General features: G+C 27.4%; 2 protein-coding genes across 2 annotated transcripts; one reads left to right on the top strand and one right to left on the bottom strand.

The window, feature by feature from the left end:
• Window positions 1–901: 901 nt before the first annotated feature.
• LOC107443588 (acyl carrier protein, mitochondrial) lies at window positions 902–10,598 on the bottom strand. Its single transcript, XM_016057507.4, has 5 exons — window positions 10,352–10,598; window positions 7,341–7,469; window positions 4,378–4,465; window positions 1,576–1,667; window positions 902–985 (listed from the first exon to the last, which is right to left on the bottom strand). Exons 1-4 carry the CDS (start codon window positions 10,505–10,507, stop codon window positions 1,576–1,578), a joined length of 465 nt encoding a protein of 154 aa, XP_015912993.2. The 5' UTR covers window positions 10,508–10,598; the 3' UTR covers window positions 902–985.
• A 214-nt stretch (window positions 10,599–10,812) lies between these two features.
• Window positions 10,813–17,538, top strand: Sf3b6 (splicing factor 3b subunit 6). Its single transcript, XM_087151962.1, has 4 exons — window positions 10,813–10,969; window positions 11,160–11,278; window positions 14,074–14,212; window positions 17,316–17,538. Exons 1-4 carry the CDS (start codon window positions 10,946–10,948, stop codon window positions 17,397–17,399), a joined length of 366 nt encoding a protein of 121 aa, XP_087008088.1. The 5' UTR covers window positions 10,813–10,945; the 3' UTR covers window positions 17,400–17,538.
• The last annotated feature ends 190 nt before the right edge of the window (window positions 17,539–17,728 follow it).

Genomic DNA, 17,728 nt, shown 5'->3' with positions numbered 1-17,728 from the left:
AGTATTTTATATTTATCAAAAATAATACTTCTTGAAAAATTCAAATAACTACAATGTGGATTTTAAGAAAAATAGCTGCACTAAGAAATTTACTATTTTACAATACACTTTTTTTTTTATAATGTTGATATTTGTACTTTTAATTTAATGATGTCAATTAGAATGATATGTTTCAACCGATTTCTTACAGGAAACAGGACTTGTCAGGTTACCTCTTTGACATTATTTTTTCTTTATTTATTTAATTACCAAAAATCAAATGACAACTGTGAATTTAAATTTTTACTTAACTTTGATATCAAATTTACTGACTATTATTTGCAATAATTGATAGTTTACCCAAGATGCAAGTTTTGAAAACTAGTTTGGAGACTTAGTTTATTAGAGTTTCAATATATTATTAATTAAAAAGTATACCCAAAATATACATTTCTTTGAAATTAAAACTTTTCATTAGGGCAGTATATAAATCATTTTATATTAATATTTTTTTTTTTTTGAGAAATGTAAAAAATAGGTATCGCAGGTTGTTTCAATATAAAAAGCAGTGTTGGCTGGGACTCACAGAAAGAGCTCAACTTTTATTTTGTATGCTTCTCAGTGTTTGGCATATGCCTCATGCATTGTCTAACATATATGAACTAATCGACATAATGTAAAAATAACAAAATAATGATCATTTGTCTGCATAATTTCTGATATTGATAAGTTAGCAAACCTTTTTTAGTACCTAGTTCACAGATTAATTATAAATGTACACATTTATAATTAATCTGTGAACTACTAAAAAAGGTAATAAACTACAGATATATTTTTGAGAAATCCTGTATGTTCAAGAAAATAAATGTTTTTAGTATTTTTTCAAACAATAAAAAGAGCAATTTATAAAAAAGTTACAATATAAATAAACAAGAAACTTTATTTACTATCTTCAAAAATCTACACATAACGATTCTCTGTAAAGTGAGTATATGCGGATTCTGATCTGAAATTGAAAAACATTTTATTAGCATACAAAACTTCTTAATTTTCTTAACCAAAATTAATATTGATGAGGATTTAAGGCACTATCCACAAATAAATATTATTAAATGATGTATTTAAAACCTGATTATGATGCTCAATGGAAGGTGATGTTTAACAGCGAACAAAACTATTGGTACATGTGTACCAATAGTTTTGTTCGCTGGCCAAATACCTTCCAAATACCAAAAAAAATAAATAAATAAATAAATACCTTTAACAAAAAAAAATTTTGTGCTTGATATAAATTATTATCAGCATTAATCAATTAGCATATCTTTTGTGGATATTTATATATATTGTAAGGGGGATAAAACTAGGCGTTGCTGTAATTTATCAGGAGACAGTCACCCTGCTATATGGAGATAGAAAATTGTGCAGGCAATTTATTGATAGGCTTCAAGCCAATTCTATTTGAAAAATTTAGATTTTTTACTTCACAAATTTAATTTTGTCATTTCTAATTATTTTAAGATTTCTTTTAGAAGAGTTTCACGTACGATATACAACAAGATTATATGAGTTCAACATCTGATAACAAGATATACTTACTTATTCATAAATATCAAATCGGTCAGCAACATATCTTACAAAGTCTTTTGGCCGCATGAAACGATAAGAATGTTCTTCTGGTATTTCAAAATCTAGATTACCAAAAGATAAATAAGTTATTATTTCATAAAACAATTATGATAAAATTTTTCAATGAATTTTTAAAATGTATTGTAGTAGCTCATAATGTGAAGTTATTTAAAAAGTGATACATACTTTTTTTTTTTTCAAAATAATATAGAAACCCTTGAAGTTTAGAGAGTTTTTTTTGTCTGATTTTTAAAGCTTAATTTAATTTGAAATTTTAAATAGTTACAACAGTTTTCAGAAATATAATTAATGGATAATATTGATTATAAAAAGGAGAAAATAAAATGTTTTCAAAAGTTGTGAGAAACCATTTCAAAACATTTTAAGGAATCATAATCACTCTTAAAATTCAGAACTACACTCATACCTTCTTATTATTGAAACAAAATGAAAATTATTCAAGTCTATTATTCATAAATGACTAATCAAAATGAATATGAGATTAAATATTCTTAACACATAGTTCCTACTCATCTAGTAGAACAAAAAAATAAGGACCTTTTTAAATACAGTGTAACTTTGATAACTTAAAGCATCACCAGAAGCCGTAAACACTTCAAGTTATTAAAAATTCGACTAATCGAAAAACTGAATAAGATATGTTATTTTTAAGGCAAAAGCTCTTGTAAAATTGCTAATTGGATTTTTTAAACATTCGAAGTAAATGCATACATCATTACAATTTGATTATAAAAAACATAACATTCATTTCTAATTTTTTTCATATTTTGCACAGTATTTTTTTTTATCGGAAAACTTCAAAACATCATTAAGAAAAATTTATATGAAATAAAAAAATTCCTTTTGCATTCTTACATTCAGAATTTTACAGTGTAACAATAGACAATATTATGACTTAACCCCAGAATAATGAAATTAAAGAGAAAATTAAATAAGTTACTTTTCCTAAATTATTGTTCTTTTTTCAACCCTTGTCTCAGGTAGTAAAAGTTTTTCTTTCCCCTAAAAAATCGTCTTTTAGGTTCAAATTGATGTTTGGGAAACAAAAATCTTTTATTTAAAAGATACACACAACAAACCTCAAGAAATGGAAAAAACATTCCAAGCTAAAGCTGGTAATTGCACTAACACTTTGAAAATACTTCAAATTATGAAAATTTTGATATTCTAGTAATAGATGTTTGACTGTCTGTATTAAAATAATACTTATTTATTAACATACATATACCCAGATATATATACTACAAATATAGATATTTCCCAATTACTTAATGGGAAAAAAAACTTACCTTTTTAAAAAATTACATGATTTTGCTAGGTTTCAAGGAAAACTGATATAGTAATTATAGTATAGTCGTGGTTATTTCTTAATTACAATTAGGAATTTAAATAATAAAAAAATTCTTCTTCTTAAAATTTCATAATGGCTTAAATGTTTATTAATCATTTTCCTGAATTGCATATCTAAGTTTTTACCGAAAGCATGCAGAAATAAATTTTTGCTTCGTAAGCAATGTAGGTTTCTACTCACATACTGAAATATCATACACACTAATTCTTAATGTTTTTCAGTAATATTTACCACTGTCAATTCAAGCTCTAAAGATTTTTCTGTTACTTTTTTTCTTAACATTATTGGTATTTAATAAGAAGAAAAAGTGAAATGTCTTTTCCCTTTCATCCGTAAGAACATATGAGGAAATGAATTTACTTAAGTAATAATTTTCTTTTAGTTTTTTATTGATCTTCAATCTTTTGACATTCAAGATAATCTAAATATTTCTGTAGTGCACATTATATGTTGCAGAGATTGCCAGATTTTGCATCATTTCCTTGGCATACATCCCCATCCTTCTTAATTAGTTCAATAACAAATATTGTGCAATGTAGCTCTTTAAAAAAAAAAAAAATTCTAACTCTAAAGCTTTGTATATGAAAATAATATATTATTAAAAATCTAGAACCAAAATTAAGTACTATGAATGGTCCTTAATTGACGAAACTAAGGAGTTTTTTAAGGACTGCAGGAATCCTTCAACAGCATATAATAAATAGAATATAAATCTCATAATTTTAAATTTTATTATTATAATATGATATTTAACTAAATGACCAAATATTAAAAAAAAAATCATAGAAATTAAAATTTTTAGTGGAAAAGTCTATATTAAGATTGAAGACAGGACATGGTGATAAAAATGTTAGAGTTGTTTAAAACATTTTAAGACAAGAAACAAACTTGTTATTTCCTGTATAAAAAAAACTGCTATATTTTCATTGAGGATTTCCTTAGAAGAGTATACAAAAGCAGGTTAAAAGAGTTAGCAATAGAGTTGTAAGGACTAGTTACAAGAAACATTGATTGAGCGAACAGATTTAATTTGAAAAATCTAAGAATTTAGATGAGAAGATGGTAAAAGTAAAGCTTTGGAGAATTAAAGAAAATGGATAGAAGAGAAAGTTATTTTTTAGGTAAGTAGAATTGGCACTTAAACCTAAAGAATTTGAAAAGAAAAGAAGAATAAATGATTAGGCATTTTGAAAAAAACATAGGAAATTTGGATGTCATTCTCTGAAATGATGAAACCTTTCAGGCTATTTTTTATAGTTTAGTTTTTTTATTTATTTATTTTACATGGATTGTACATATACGCTTGTTGCAACCCAAGTGCAAAATTTTATTTTTAAAGTTAAAGGAATAATGTAGTATTAAATATTTAAAAAGCAAAAAAAGAAATTTATCATGATTACCAAATTCATCTTCAATTGCAATGATTACTTCAACATGATCAAGACTGTCCAGTCCCAAATCATCATAAAAATGTGAATTGAGTGTAAGCTGTAAGAAAAGAAACAGAAAAAAAATATTTTTATGGTAAATTATGCATTTTATCATATCAACCAGCATTATTAGTAAAAGATTTATTTATATCATATCCAAAGATACAACTAAGATTTTTTTGTGGAGTGAAAATATTCTTAAAATTTTTTGAGTAAACTTCATATATAGAAATAAAATATGATTATAGTGAGAGAATATACATAACAATGATTACAGAGATCAATATCATTAAAAGATTTATAGAGGCTAGAACGAGTGTATTTTAAATTTTTCAATTGTATATTAAAAAAATAAAACATTTAAAATTCAAATAAAATATTTTATTAGCGTTAAAATTGCAATCATGTAATTTTTCTTTCACTTTCTGTAATTCTTCAGCTTTACGAGGATTGTTATTTATATTTCTGGCCTAATAATGAAAAAACAAATATGTAGGATCGAAATTGGTTTCATTGTTTTTCAAAATATTCTCCATGATGATCAATACACTTTTGCATGCGTCTGAACCAATTTCCAAAACACTTTTTCCAGTCCGATTGAGGTAACTCCAAAACATGCGTTTTGAATGCATCAACCGCTTCTTCGGGGGTCGAAAATCGTTGTCCACGTAATTTATTTTTGATGTGTGGGAATAAGAAGAAGTCATAGGGTGTCAAATCAGGCCTGTACGGCGGATGACCCATCAGTTCGATTTTTCGCTCCGTCAGAAATGCCTTTGTTTGAGTTGATGTGTGAGAGCTCGCATTGTCATGATGAAGAATGATTCGCCTGTTCTTCTGCTTTTTTCCAATTTCTCCGATGATTTCTGGCAAACAAATGGTCGTGTACCATTCAGAATTGACCGTCCTGCGTTGCTCTAGCACCACTGTTGCCACATGACCGTTAATGCCGAAGAAACAGGCAATCATTTGTTTCGATGTGCTTCTTCCTCGAACAACTTTTGTTGGTTTTGCCTCGTCTTGGAAGACCCATACAGTTGATTGCTGTTTTGTTTCCGACTCATATGCATAGATCCATGATTCATCACCTGTGTAGATGTTATACACAGCCTTTGATGTACCATGAACGTATTTTTCTAACATTTCCTTGCACCAATCGACACGAGGCTTTTTTTGAGCGTTTGTCAGATTATGCGAGATCCAACGCGAAATTTTTTTTTTTACGCTCAAATGTTCATGCAATATTTTATTGATGCTAGTCATACTAATGTCCAAAGACGCCTCTATCTCTTGGTATGTCACATGACGATCTTGCTTTATCAGTTCACGCGCAGCATCTATCTTTTCTGGCACAACAACGGATTTTGGACGACCTGCACGGGATTCGTCCTGGATCGAACATTGACCACGATTAAATTCGTTATACCAATTTCTTACAGTGCTGTAGGATGGCGCTTTATCGCTGAATAAAGAATTAAGTTCTTCTTCGAAGCACTCTTGTCTTGACAATCCACGTCGAAAGTTATGAAAAATAATGGCACGAAAATTTTCACGATTCAATTCCATTTTTTGAAAGAGAAGAACTTTTCAATTTACAGTCAACAACACACATGAAGCTATAATGGTAAATCGACTGCCGAATTTATGTTTAAAAATATCAAACTTTCGATTAAAATCGTCTGCGGTCACCTAGCAACACTTATTGTTGCCAAAGCCAGAAATATAAATAGCAACCCTCGTATCAAATAGGAAATTTCAAACACATTTTCACTTTGTTCTTTAAATTCAGGTCCTAGTTTGATATTCATAGCGCCTCGCGCTGTCGTGCCACAGGTCCCTGGTTTGATCCTCGGGACGGGCAAGGTTGACTCAGCCCTCCATCCCTTCAGTGGGTCGATAAATGAGTACCAAGCATGCTTGGGAACTAGACACTGGGAGTTCCACGTTCGGCTGACCACCTAACCAGAACATCTGCTCCTGTACCTCAGAGCCTAAGGTCAAGAAAACTGAGATGGGCACAGTAGGCCTTGGCCCTCTATGGGCTGTTGCACCACTGAGTTTAGTTTTAGTTTGATATTCAAGTTAATACTTTTAAGTTTATCTGTCAATTTCTTACTAGTCATTTTCCTTTTTAAAATTGGAAATCATTTTTCTAATTTTAAACAGGATACAGTTGTGGACAACAATTGCTCTCCATTGCTAAAGTAGAGTTTGATGTGATTAGAAAAATGCAACTGGTCTGTTAGAATTTAAAGCAAAAAACAAATCCTGTTAATTTCAGGGATATGCCATATTTTTTGTGCTAAATTTTTATTTAAATTCCAAGCATATAAATATGACTGCTTAGCTTTTATTAAGAGTATGCATGAAATACAATGCATGAATAATGCATGAAATTCACTCATAAGGAAGCTAAAATTATTTAAGTCTTATTTTTTAGATTCATAAAAGTGAATAACAAGTATAAGCTATAAAAGGAATAATCAGTATGAAGAAAAATTATGGAGCAGACTTTGTTAAATTGTGATTGGTTCATCAATCTCATTTCTAATTATTATATATTATCATCCAACTTAGAACTACAGTTTCATTTGAAAAATACAAATTTCGTATAAACTGTAAAATAATTAACAACATGAAAAGTAACTTTTTTTTAAGGATAAAAGGTTCAAAACAAAAGTAAAGATAATTCAATTTACCAAAGACCTAAATAAACTTTTACCAATTCATATCAAAAGTCATTGCTTTAAATACATCACAACTTTTTTCAGTAAAAGAGTGTGATTCTGAAGAGTGTGAGATACAGATTGTGTTGTGTTTTAAAAAATATTTTTGACCAAAATTAGAGTTTTAATATGCACTGGTAAAAGTTTTATGAAATTTACTAAGTATTTTGATTATCAATAATAAACAAATATTTATTCTCAACTTACAGTATCTGGATTAATTTTATCATAAAGCTTTAAAACCAAAAGGATTCTTTCTTCAATATGACTCAGAGTGTATGGCATGTGAAATGAGCCACTAAACCTCACATGTGACAACGATGGTAAAACTAAACTCTGAAATAAAAAATGATACAAATAAAAACTACAAAACTTATTACAAAATACTTCAATTCAGAATTTAAAAATATTATACATAAAACCTTAATTTTAATTATGATACCTTCACTGCACCTTTTATCAATTTCTACAAAATCTTATTTTCATAACTATGAAAAATGTTCATTAGTCAGATAAAACAAATTAAATATGAATAAAGAAAAATAATGTGAATAAAGCACAACTATGACACAGAAATAGACATACTATAGTTTGAGTTCTATAAGAAACTACCTTTTTCAGCATGATAGAAAAAAGTACAAGATATGATAATGTTATTTATCACAAATTTATACTCTCCTGAAGTTTTTTATTTTATTATTAGATTATTTATTAGTTTCTTTATATATTTATTTTTTGTCTTTTTCATTTGTTTTACTTTTGCCATTTAACTCTAATTTCTTGTATATGGGTTTCTGTCTTAACTTCATTAACTTTCAATTTTTTAAACTTAAACTTGTTCTTAATCTGTGTAAGTTACTATGTGTATGTTCAAGGTTCAACTGCTGCATATTTTATGAATAATTATTAACATTTACAAATTATTATGTTTTAATTACAAGCTTGATAATTTTTTTAATTGTGCAATATGAATTTATTTTATAATTAATTGCTTATTACCTGCATTTTTATGTTGCCCTTCCTTAAATCATGAAGTACCCTATTTATCAAAAATATACTTCTCCAATATTTTTTACTTTTTGAAAATCAAAACCATCTTTGGGACCCAACTCCCTAAAGAGCTATCCCTCTCTGCTTCTGCGTCTATTTTATTATATTAATTTATTTATTTTTTCGCTCTGCATTGACCACCTGCATCCAGTCCGGTTAGTTTGTTGGTTTGGGAGTTAGCGCTTAATATGTTTATCCTCGTTTTTTCCCCCTCTTTTGTTTAGCAAATTGAAGAATTTTTTTATTATTTGAAATTAAGGCAAATAGTGCGACTGTGTATTTTAATTTAGTTACACTCAAAAATTAGATGCCATCAATGCCCATATTGTAGTAGTAGAGTGAGTAGATAGAAATAAAATAATTTCCAAACATATAAAAATTATTAACTAAATTATTAGAATGTTTCAAAATCAGAATGAGTCCCAGAAATCAAGGTCAGTAGCTGAAAAGCAGTGCTGTTTAACAGAAGAAAATGCAAACCATGTTTATAGAATTGAAATTATAGTACATCTTCTTTTGTGCCAATATTTGTGCTTTGTTTATGTTGTTTGGCTTTATTTATATATAAGACAAAATCTACCCTTTTTTTATTTAGACAGGTTAAATATATATTAGCTAAGTAGAGAAAAAACAGAATTCAAAAATAATTTTTTCTCTCTAAATTATTCGATACAAAATACTTGAAATTGTGTTTGAAGAAACTTCTTTCATTGAAGCTCAAAGAGTTTTTTAGATAGAGTTTCCAGAGTTTTCAAGCTTTAATAATGTTTTTTTATGTATGTAAAAAATAAATAAAGTGAAAGTAAAAATGATAACAAGTCAGTTTTAATAGGAGGAGGGCAATAATAACATTTCCACAAAATTCTTCCATAGTTTCCCGAGGTTGCTTGAATACCTTAATGACTATTGATGCAAGCCAAAACAAGAGACCATGTGGTTGGATAAACTATATATTTTTTTTAATTAACTACATTTACAACTATTTTATTACAAACTATATCATTATTTATACAACTAATTTTTTTTAGTTATTATAAACTACTTTTGGAAAGTAGTTTTTACTTAACTACTTTTAGGATATAAATTTTGCTGAAGGATTCAATTAACACTCATGTTCAAACGTTAGGCAAAAAAAAAAAAAAAAACCCAGAAAAATCTCATTTCCATGAGTGTTTTATTTAAGCCAAGTTAACATAACAGATAAAAAAAAAAAACGAAGTGAAGGACATCGTCATTGAGTCCTGTGATAGACTTTGGAGCAATCAGATTTGAATAATTAATTAGGCTTGAGCCTTGTTTCTTCCCTAAACGGACTTTAAAAATTGCTGCGATGAATCGCTACAAACTAGTGATTTTATTTTGTATAGCATTAATTTGTACAAGATTTTCATTTTCAAAAAATGACCCATTATTTTACAAACTTAAAAAAATAGGGATATTTCTGTATCGTAACATGTTGTGCCAAATGAAATTTAAACTTAAACTTTAAAAAAAAAAAAAAAAACAAGTTTGCTCAGAAATAGCTACATACCATACCTTCCGAAGGAAGATTTCTGTATCATGATTTACATACAAAATAATAGCCAAGTCTTGGAAAAAAAACATAGAAAAAGATCAACTTGAAGGGTATAACAGATTCTTCTGGGCAAAACACTAAACAGATCATGATACAGGAATATCATCCCTTCAAGTTGGTCCCCAGAGGAATATTTTTTTTCTTCTTTCTTTTTAGTTTTTGACAGCCACTACCCAGAAGTTGCCAAGACATGACGATTATTTCGGTGCAGTGTAGATCATGATATGGAAATGCTTCCCAAAAACAAATAGTGAGCATGATAGTTTTGTTACTTATAATACGTTAGTTCCGATCACTGCATCAGAGTTAAAGTATTATGCAAAAAGTGTGCCAAAAATTTCTTTCTATCTATTTCAGTCTTATAACATATTTTATGAGGAAAAAAAATCAGTTTAGTTGCGGTTGTACAGATCATTGTTTAGCGTGAAATGCAGTGACTGTGTCAACCATAGTTTTATACATTAAAGAAATACATATACATGTGTGCTAGAAATTCCTTTAAAATATTCATAGAGACATATGAGATATTTTTCATTAGATTATAAGAATTAAGAAAATGCCAATATTATTAAATTTCAAAACATTATCTGACCTTCGTCTTGTCCTCAAAAATTTTATTGGAGTTAACTTTAAGGTGATTTTTATTCATGCTTACTGCATTACTTGAGCTACATACAGATAAAAACCTATATCGTAGAAGACTTTTACCACGTAATGTATTTTTAAGCACATTTGATAATGAGTTCATTTTGAAATATCTTAGGATAAGATTTTCTCTAAATTTTTTGTTTACTATTTGTTAGGCCAAAAATCAATGCAACCGGAAACGTTTAATTTTTGTGTGTGAAATTACTGTTTATCTGGTCAATGCTCATTATTACCAAAAAATAATATTTTTCCATAATAATTGTAAATTTGCACAAAAAATGAATCAATAAAATTAATTTACTATTTAAAAAAAATATACTTCATTATTGGTTAAGAACTTTCATGAAAAAAGCAGAAAATTCCAATCGATAGAACAAGTTAAACGATTAAACATTACGTGAATATTGGTATCGTTTTATTCAATAAATTTGTTTTTTTTGTTTACAAATCTCCATGACAAATCTGTAAGGGTTTGAAGTATTGAATTTAAGACTCAAATAGAAATCTAATTTGTTAAGTTACTGATCGAAAACTAATCATGGCTATGCAAAGGAAAACTAATGTAAGTGTTTGTTTATCAAATTAGGGTTTTCTAAAAGCTTGACTGAATCGTATCACCGAAATAGTGTGGCTAATGAGGATTTTCATGATACCACTTTTAATGATATAACTTTTAATGATATTTTTATGGTTTATAAATGTATAAGATTTTTCATACTTTCTATCAATTTATTTTTGTTTACGCTTTTTAGGTGAGGTTGCCTCCAGAGGTGAATAGAATACTTTACGTAAGGAATCTACCCTACAAAATTACTGCTGAAGAAATGTATGACATATTTGGCAAATATGGAGCAATCCGACAAATTCGACTGTAAGATTTTTTTTTTCTTATTGTTTTTTTGTGAGTTTCAATAGATTAATGACTATCACAGAAAGATTTCCGTCTCGTGATCGGCAGCAGCTTCCAATATCTGAGCAGTCTTCCTCTCAAACTTAAAGAACATCTCGAAAAGGGATAAATTTGAAAAATATAACTTGTAGCCACGGAAGATTTCCGTATCATGATTTGTGCCATAATAATTCCGAGTCTTGACAATTTCCGAGCAGCGGCCCGCGAGAATCTAAAATAAAAACATCATAGAAAGAGACCAACTCGAAAGGTGTAACTTATAGCCAAACATCTATACATGTTTTTTTCTAAAAAAAATTTCCAAATTTAATGTCTATTTAACACCTTGGCAATTGTAGTAGGCGCAACAGATCACGCTATGGCAATATCCCCATAACCGCCCATAAGTTTTGATTTATCGACTCTTAAGCAAAAAAAAAATTCTGTATTTGGTTCCTGGATCAAAGTTGGCACCAAGCTTTGGTGATACCTGTGCAATAATATGTAAGAAATCTAAAAAAGAAAAGTTGTATCACAAAATGATATGGACTGAAAGTTTGTAGCTACTTCAAGGCCATCATAATTTTTTTTCTTCCCTAATTTGTAGCACATAAAATATTTCCCTGAAGGAAACTTATTGTAAATATTATCCATAATTTTAAAACATAGTTGAAAAATAGGTTATTGTTTTTGAATTATTTTTATAAGAAAAAAAAATACCTGCAAAGCATGTAAATTTTAGAAAAATAAGAATTGATTATTCTGATCCATTATTGGAAGACACATTATCTGCCAGCAAAGCTCATTCTAGGCAGGGTAAACAGGGCACAGCACCCTGCTGCCCTTTTAGTCAAAAGAATCCACCCTGTTGCCCTCCCCCTGAAGTAAATTAGTGCCCTGATATAATAGACTCCATAACCTTTTTGCCCTTTCTTTCCTCAACCCTTCTTTGTTTTTTCCCCAAACTCTACTATGGATTTCTTAAACTTTTGTTACTTTCAACTCTTTTTATTTAGTTTGTCATTGCTGTCATTACATAGGAATACATTTATATGGGAAAGGAAAAATTGCCATCACACCCCTTGTTGCACTTGTCATTGAAAGTTTGCAGTTACTTCCACTACCATTAAATCATAATTATTAATCATTTTAATTATTAAATCATAACTACAGAAACTTAAAAACATACATTTATTATTTTATTAATATATGCATGCATTTTAAATAAATTACTAAGCTACTAAATAAATTACTACCCATTAACTCAATATATATGTTAATTTATAAATAAAAATTAGTAATTAATATGATTGCTTTGCTACTTTTAGTAAAGTAAAGAAAAAAAATTCTTTTACTAATAGACAATGTTTTTTAATAGAACGTGTAAAACCCAGAGAAAGAAATTATTGCCTTTTTAGAATAATAATGCCCTTTTTTTAAACTTTTGCACCCTGCCCTTTTTTCTGCCTAGAATGAGCTCTGCTACCAGATAATATATCATAGGTTAAAGTAAATTTATAGGTGACTTGGAGCTTTTTCCCAGTTTCTGAAATTTAACCCACAAAGCATTGAGTCCCTGAATTCTGAATAATTTAAGTTATAAAATATTGGTTTATTCTGCCAATTTTTCAAATACAGTACAGAACCTGTTATCCGGAAAATCAAAAAACCGGAACAAAATTCGATAAATTTTCTCGATATTTTAAAAAAAAAAAAAAAAAACATTTTTCCTTAAAAGATTTTAGGATTTTTCTTTCTTTTTTGAAAGATGTTTACCTTACCATCATTTTGGAAATGATCATTAGTGTATTACTTCATCGTTTTTTCTTTTTAGGATTATTTCCAACTATTTTTGTTTTTTTTAATTGGGTTTAACAATTTAAAAAAACTGCTTTTTGTATCGATTCAGAAAACTGGAAAAATCAGTTATCCGGAATAGCGATGGTCCGATCGTACCGGATAATCTCTACTGTATAATTATTAATTTTGGCAGAAAATGTTTCCTCAATAACTTTCTGCGATTTCTGTAACCTCAGAAGGAACATTTACTTTGTATAACATGTTGTTTTATTTAACCTTCATAGTTATCGTCTATAGCTATAATTACAATACACAGTCAGTTATTTGTTCAACCATTTTCTTTTCCCAAATATTTATTTAAGATTTTCATCATTTTAAATTCTCATGTCCTATCTCATGCACTGTGTCCTGATAATGTATGATCTGTCATGTTAAATCCTCATGTTCTCTCCTTTCAAATCCTCATGACAGTATTAATTACAAAGGGTAAAAAAAGTTATACCCTGTTGTTGAGAGTGTGATATGTCAGATGAATAATCTTGTCTTAGGTATTTTTTATGCTCTTTCTAATTTTAATGTTTAAAAATAAAAAATTTAGAAAATAAAATATTTTATTTCGCATTTATGCAGACAATTCAACTAACCCTACGCTTTAATTTTAAAAAAAATAATAATTGATCTTTCAAATTGAATTAAAATATAATTCAGATATTTAATATAATCGCAGTTAGAAATAAAAATCTGTATTTCCATTAGCACATAAACTTGATTTTTTAGGAAGGAAATTTAGATTTCAAATATTTAAAAAAGGCTAATATTTAGATACAAAAGTTACAGAACATTGTTTTCATTAGCAAAAAGTTCTAATTTGTTAAAGTGTTGATTAGTACTATTTATTTATACTTTTGTTTGGTTACTTTTATCTTTTAATAAATAAATGCTGTTATTAACATATTTTTTTTTAAATATTTTTTTAGTGGAAACACACCTGAAACTAGAGGAACAGCATTTGTTGTTTATGAAGATATTTTTGATGCAAAAAATGCATGTGACCATTTGTCTGGATTTAATGTTTGTAATCGATATTTAGTAGTACTATACTACCAATCCAACAAGGTATGTCTTTTATTTGTTTATTTTACTTTTTTTTTATAGAAATTTTGACTTTTTTAGTTAAGTCCATTTTGTTGTGTACGTGTATGTGTATTTATACATAATATGAATGCATATATAAACGATTATTTAAAATAATAAATATAAGCTATCTCTTATTAACTCACACTTAAGCAGCTGACAAAAATCTGCATAAATGCAACAGATTTACATTTCAATATAAAAGTTATAACAAAGGGTTAACAACTCTTCGATGTGAATGGTATTTGTATTTGCTTCAATTTTTGTCAGCTACTCTAATATGCATGACTGTTAGAGATGCACTGTTTATGTGTTTAACAAATGCCCTAGTCATAAATTATTAATATTTTATGAGGGTTTTTTGGTGTGTCTATTTATTTATTTGTTTTTTCAAAATTTAAATATTTTGTATAGGAATATTTCAACTTTGTATAGGAATTTCATTGTTTAACAATTTCTTCATATTTCTTTGTTTATTGCTGTGGTGCCATTTCTTTAATGTGATCATATAATCTAGAATGCAATCATTATTCATTTCTAAAAATTGACTGTATTCACAAACAGAATGTCTACTTTACATAAGAAATTATTTGGTATTTTCATAATTTTGCATGAGATTTTATCTTTTAAAAAAACTGCATTAGAGTTGGATTTTGCAAGTTTACATGAGTCTATAAGATGTAATTTTTAAATAAAAATCCTAATTTCGAAGAGAAACTACATATGTTGAATTTTTGGATAAAGTGACGCAAATTAAAATTTTTTTTTAAACATATGAAAAAACTAAATTTGATTTTAAGAATGCTATTTTTTAATGAACTTTTGTTTGTTGTTTGCTGCTCTTCTTCTTTTATCATTACCAAGTGTGCTATTTTTGCTATTACTATTTGATAATACTTTTTCACATTATCATTTATCTCAACTGCGAATTTTAGCATAATCAATTCCTTTCTGATATTGAATACTGATGCCACTAAAACTTTTGCTTTTGGAAGTTTTTTTTTTTCGAAATAATTCTAAAAAATATTATTACTGTTAATTTTGCAATATTTTTTTTATTTTTTTAAATTTTTATTTTTATTTTTTTTTAATGCTCTATTACACTTGCATATCATAATATATATTTTTGCATTTTATGTAGTATACTTATTTAATGCCACTTGCTAGCTTTTAAAGTGAAACTTCCGTTTAGCGGACACCCTTCAAACCGAAAAAAATTTCCATTTATGAGAAGGGTACATTAATAATAAAGGCTAACGCCATCTATAGTTTTTAGAACAGTTGCACTAATATAAAAAATAATTAAATAATCTATAATAACTGTTAACAATGATATTTATTTTGAACTTAACAAAATTATAATATTTAAAGTACGAAAAGAATAGATGAAAAAATTTTATATCTATGCATGCTCTTGTTTTTAATGTTTCCAGTTCAAAAGAAAGATGTGATAGAAGTTTGTTTTCAGCAACTGTAAACTACCATTTCGTATATTTTTAAATCATTAGCATTTTTACACCTATTTCATCATTTTTGAATTGAAAAAAAAAAATCTCAAAGTCTCAATACAAGTTTAAGTACCGCGCAAAGTTTTCACTTTTGTTTCTTCTTCAATAAGTATCAATTGAGTATTAATTTCTTCATTATCACTCTTGGCATCCTTATTTGTGACCTTTTAAATAATTTTGTTAATATTTGAATCATTCTATCGACAATTAGTATTCTCATCAATGTTTACGAAATAATTACCATTTATAACACTTTTGCCAGTTGAGAAAATCAAATTTGTTAATTCAGAAAGATAATAATACCTTCTCAAAGTTAAATCTCTCTCTCATGATGCATAGGAAAAAAGACTGTAGTATTCAGAATCGATCATTCGTCAAGAGTCCGAATAAATGTTTGATTTATATGAACACCTCACAATGACTAAATTTATAGTCTCTCTCTCTCTCTCTCTTTTTCTTTTCTTTTTTAACTCAGCTGTGTTAAGTACAAGGGTGATTGTGATTAGAAGAATAAAGGGATTTTCATTTTGGAAGGGGAATTTAGAGCATATAATGTGTCTTTTTTTTTAATCGAAAATTCTCCTTGGTTTTGTAAATATTAGAAAATTTGTTATAGTCTCGGCTGTTCCTAAAACTGAAAAAAAATTTATTAAAATAATTTTCCCCTTTTTTTTAGCAGTTTATTTTTTGTTTGAATGTTAAATAAATGTTATTTCTCAATAATAAGATGTATATGTGTAATTATTTGTACAGTACAGAACCCGTTATCCGGAAATCGGAAAACCAAAAAACCGGTACGAAATTCGATTAGTTTTCCCGTCATTTTTTAAAAAAAAAAAAAAAATTCCCTCATAAGATTTTAGGATTTTTCTTTCTTTTTTGAAAGATGTTTACCTTACCATCATTTTGGAAATAATCATTAGTGCACTACTTCATCGTTTTTTCTTCTTTTTGCGATTATTTCCAATTTTTTTTTTTTTAGTTGGGTTTACCTATAAAAAAAAACGGCTTTTTGTAGCGATTCAGAAAATCGGAAAAATCAGTTATCCGGAATATCGATGGTCCCGATCGTTCCGGATAATCGGTTCCCTACTGTAGTATAATTTATTTGAAGTTATTTTTTCGAGTTATTTTAAATTTTTAGAATTTTATACTTTTTTATAAAGTGAATGTCTATTGCTATTCAAATATATAATATAGGTAACAATAACAATTTATACAATGATTCTTAATTTTTTCATTATTTTTGAAATGAGTTCAAAATATGTAATAAAAGCATTTATTATTATTATTAAAGCATTAATAAATATATAATAAAAGCAAATATACAATTAAAGTCTATCATAAATAGCAAGTATTGCAAAATATGGGCTAATTATTAGTGCATTATAGTTTTTCATTTTATTGACTATGAAAATTCCAGAGTCCAGATTAGATAGTAGTTAGTATGAGAATTATATTGTAATATCTATTATGCTTTCACATAGTATTTTTACTTTTTTAAACTTTTTGAGGTAATTGTCTTTTTGAAATTTATATAAATTGATTAAAGTTCTGAAACTTGTTTTGATGTTTAGGCATTCAAGAAAGTTGATACTGATAAGAAACAAGAGGAAATAGATAAAGTCAAAAAGAAATATGGAGTTACTACTGATGACTAGTGACACACAAAACAAAGTGGTGAAAAAATATACACTTCTTGTACATATTTGAGTTTTTATTTCCTTTTTTTATAAAATAGTAAAGGGAAGCATAATCTTTAATTTGTATGTGTTCAAAATAAAATATGTTTGCCAAAAATCTCATCTTTGTTGAAAGTTCATTTGTATCAAATAGTTTCATTTATATTAGTTCTTTAAAATTAGAATTTTGTATCATTTATTAAAACAAAATCATTCAGTGTAAATTTTAATGAAAGCATTAGTTATAACAATGCAATACAAATAATATTTTGTAATTTTTTTTTAGTAATTGGTTTTGCAAAACTGTA

This window comes from Parasteatoda tepidariorum, chromosome 9 (genome assembly GCF_982258835.1).
Source record: "Parasteatoda tepidariorum strain Cologne lab strain chromosome 9, Ptep-v5.0, whole genome shotgun sequence".
Lineage (NCBI taxonomy): Eukaryota > Metazoa > Arthropoda > Arachnida > Araneae > Theridiidae > Parasteatoda > Parasteatoda tepidariorum.
This window is presented reverse-complemented; position numbering and strand designations above follow the sequence as displayed.

Bases quoted from the DNA above. Each gene is read 5' to 3' on its own strand.
- LOC107443588 (XM_016057507.4), bottom strand. From the start codon at position 10,507: ATGAACTCATTATCAAATGTGCTTAAAAATACATTACGTGGTAAAAGT. The intron at 7,470-10,351 runs GTCAGATAATGT...TTTTTATTTCAG, and splicing joins TTTTTGAGGACAAGACGAAG to AGTTTAGTTTTACCATCGTT. The intron at 4,466-7,340 runs GTAAGTTGAGAA...CTTTTCTTACAG, and splicing joins ATAAAATTAATCCAGATACT to CTTACACTCAATTCACATTT.
- Sf3b6 (XM_087151962.1), top strand. From the start codon at position 10,946: ATGGCTATGCAAAGGAAAACTAAT. The intron at 10,970-11,159 runs GTAAGTGTTTGT...TACGCTTTTTAG, and splicing joins CTATGCAAAGGAAAACTAAT to GTGAGGTTGCCTCCAGAGGT. The intron at 11,279-14,073 runs GTAAGATTTTTT...ATATTTTTTTAG, and splicing joins GCAATCCGACAAATTCGACT to TGGAAACACACCTGAAACTA.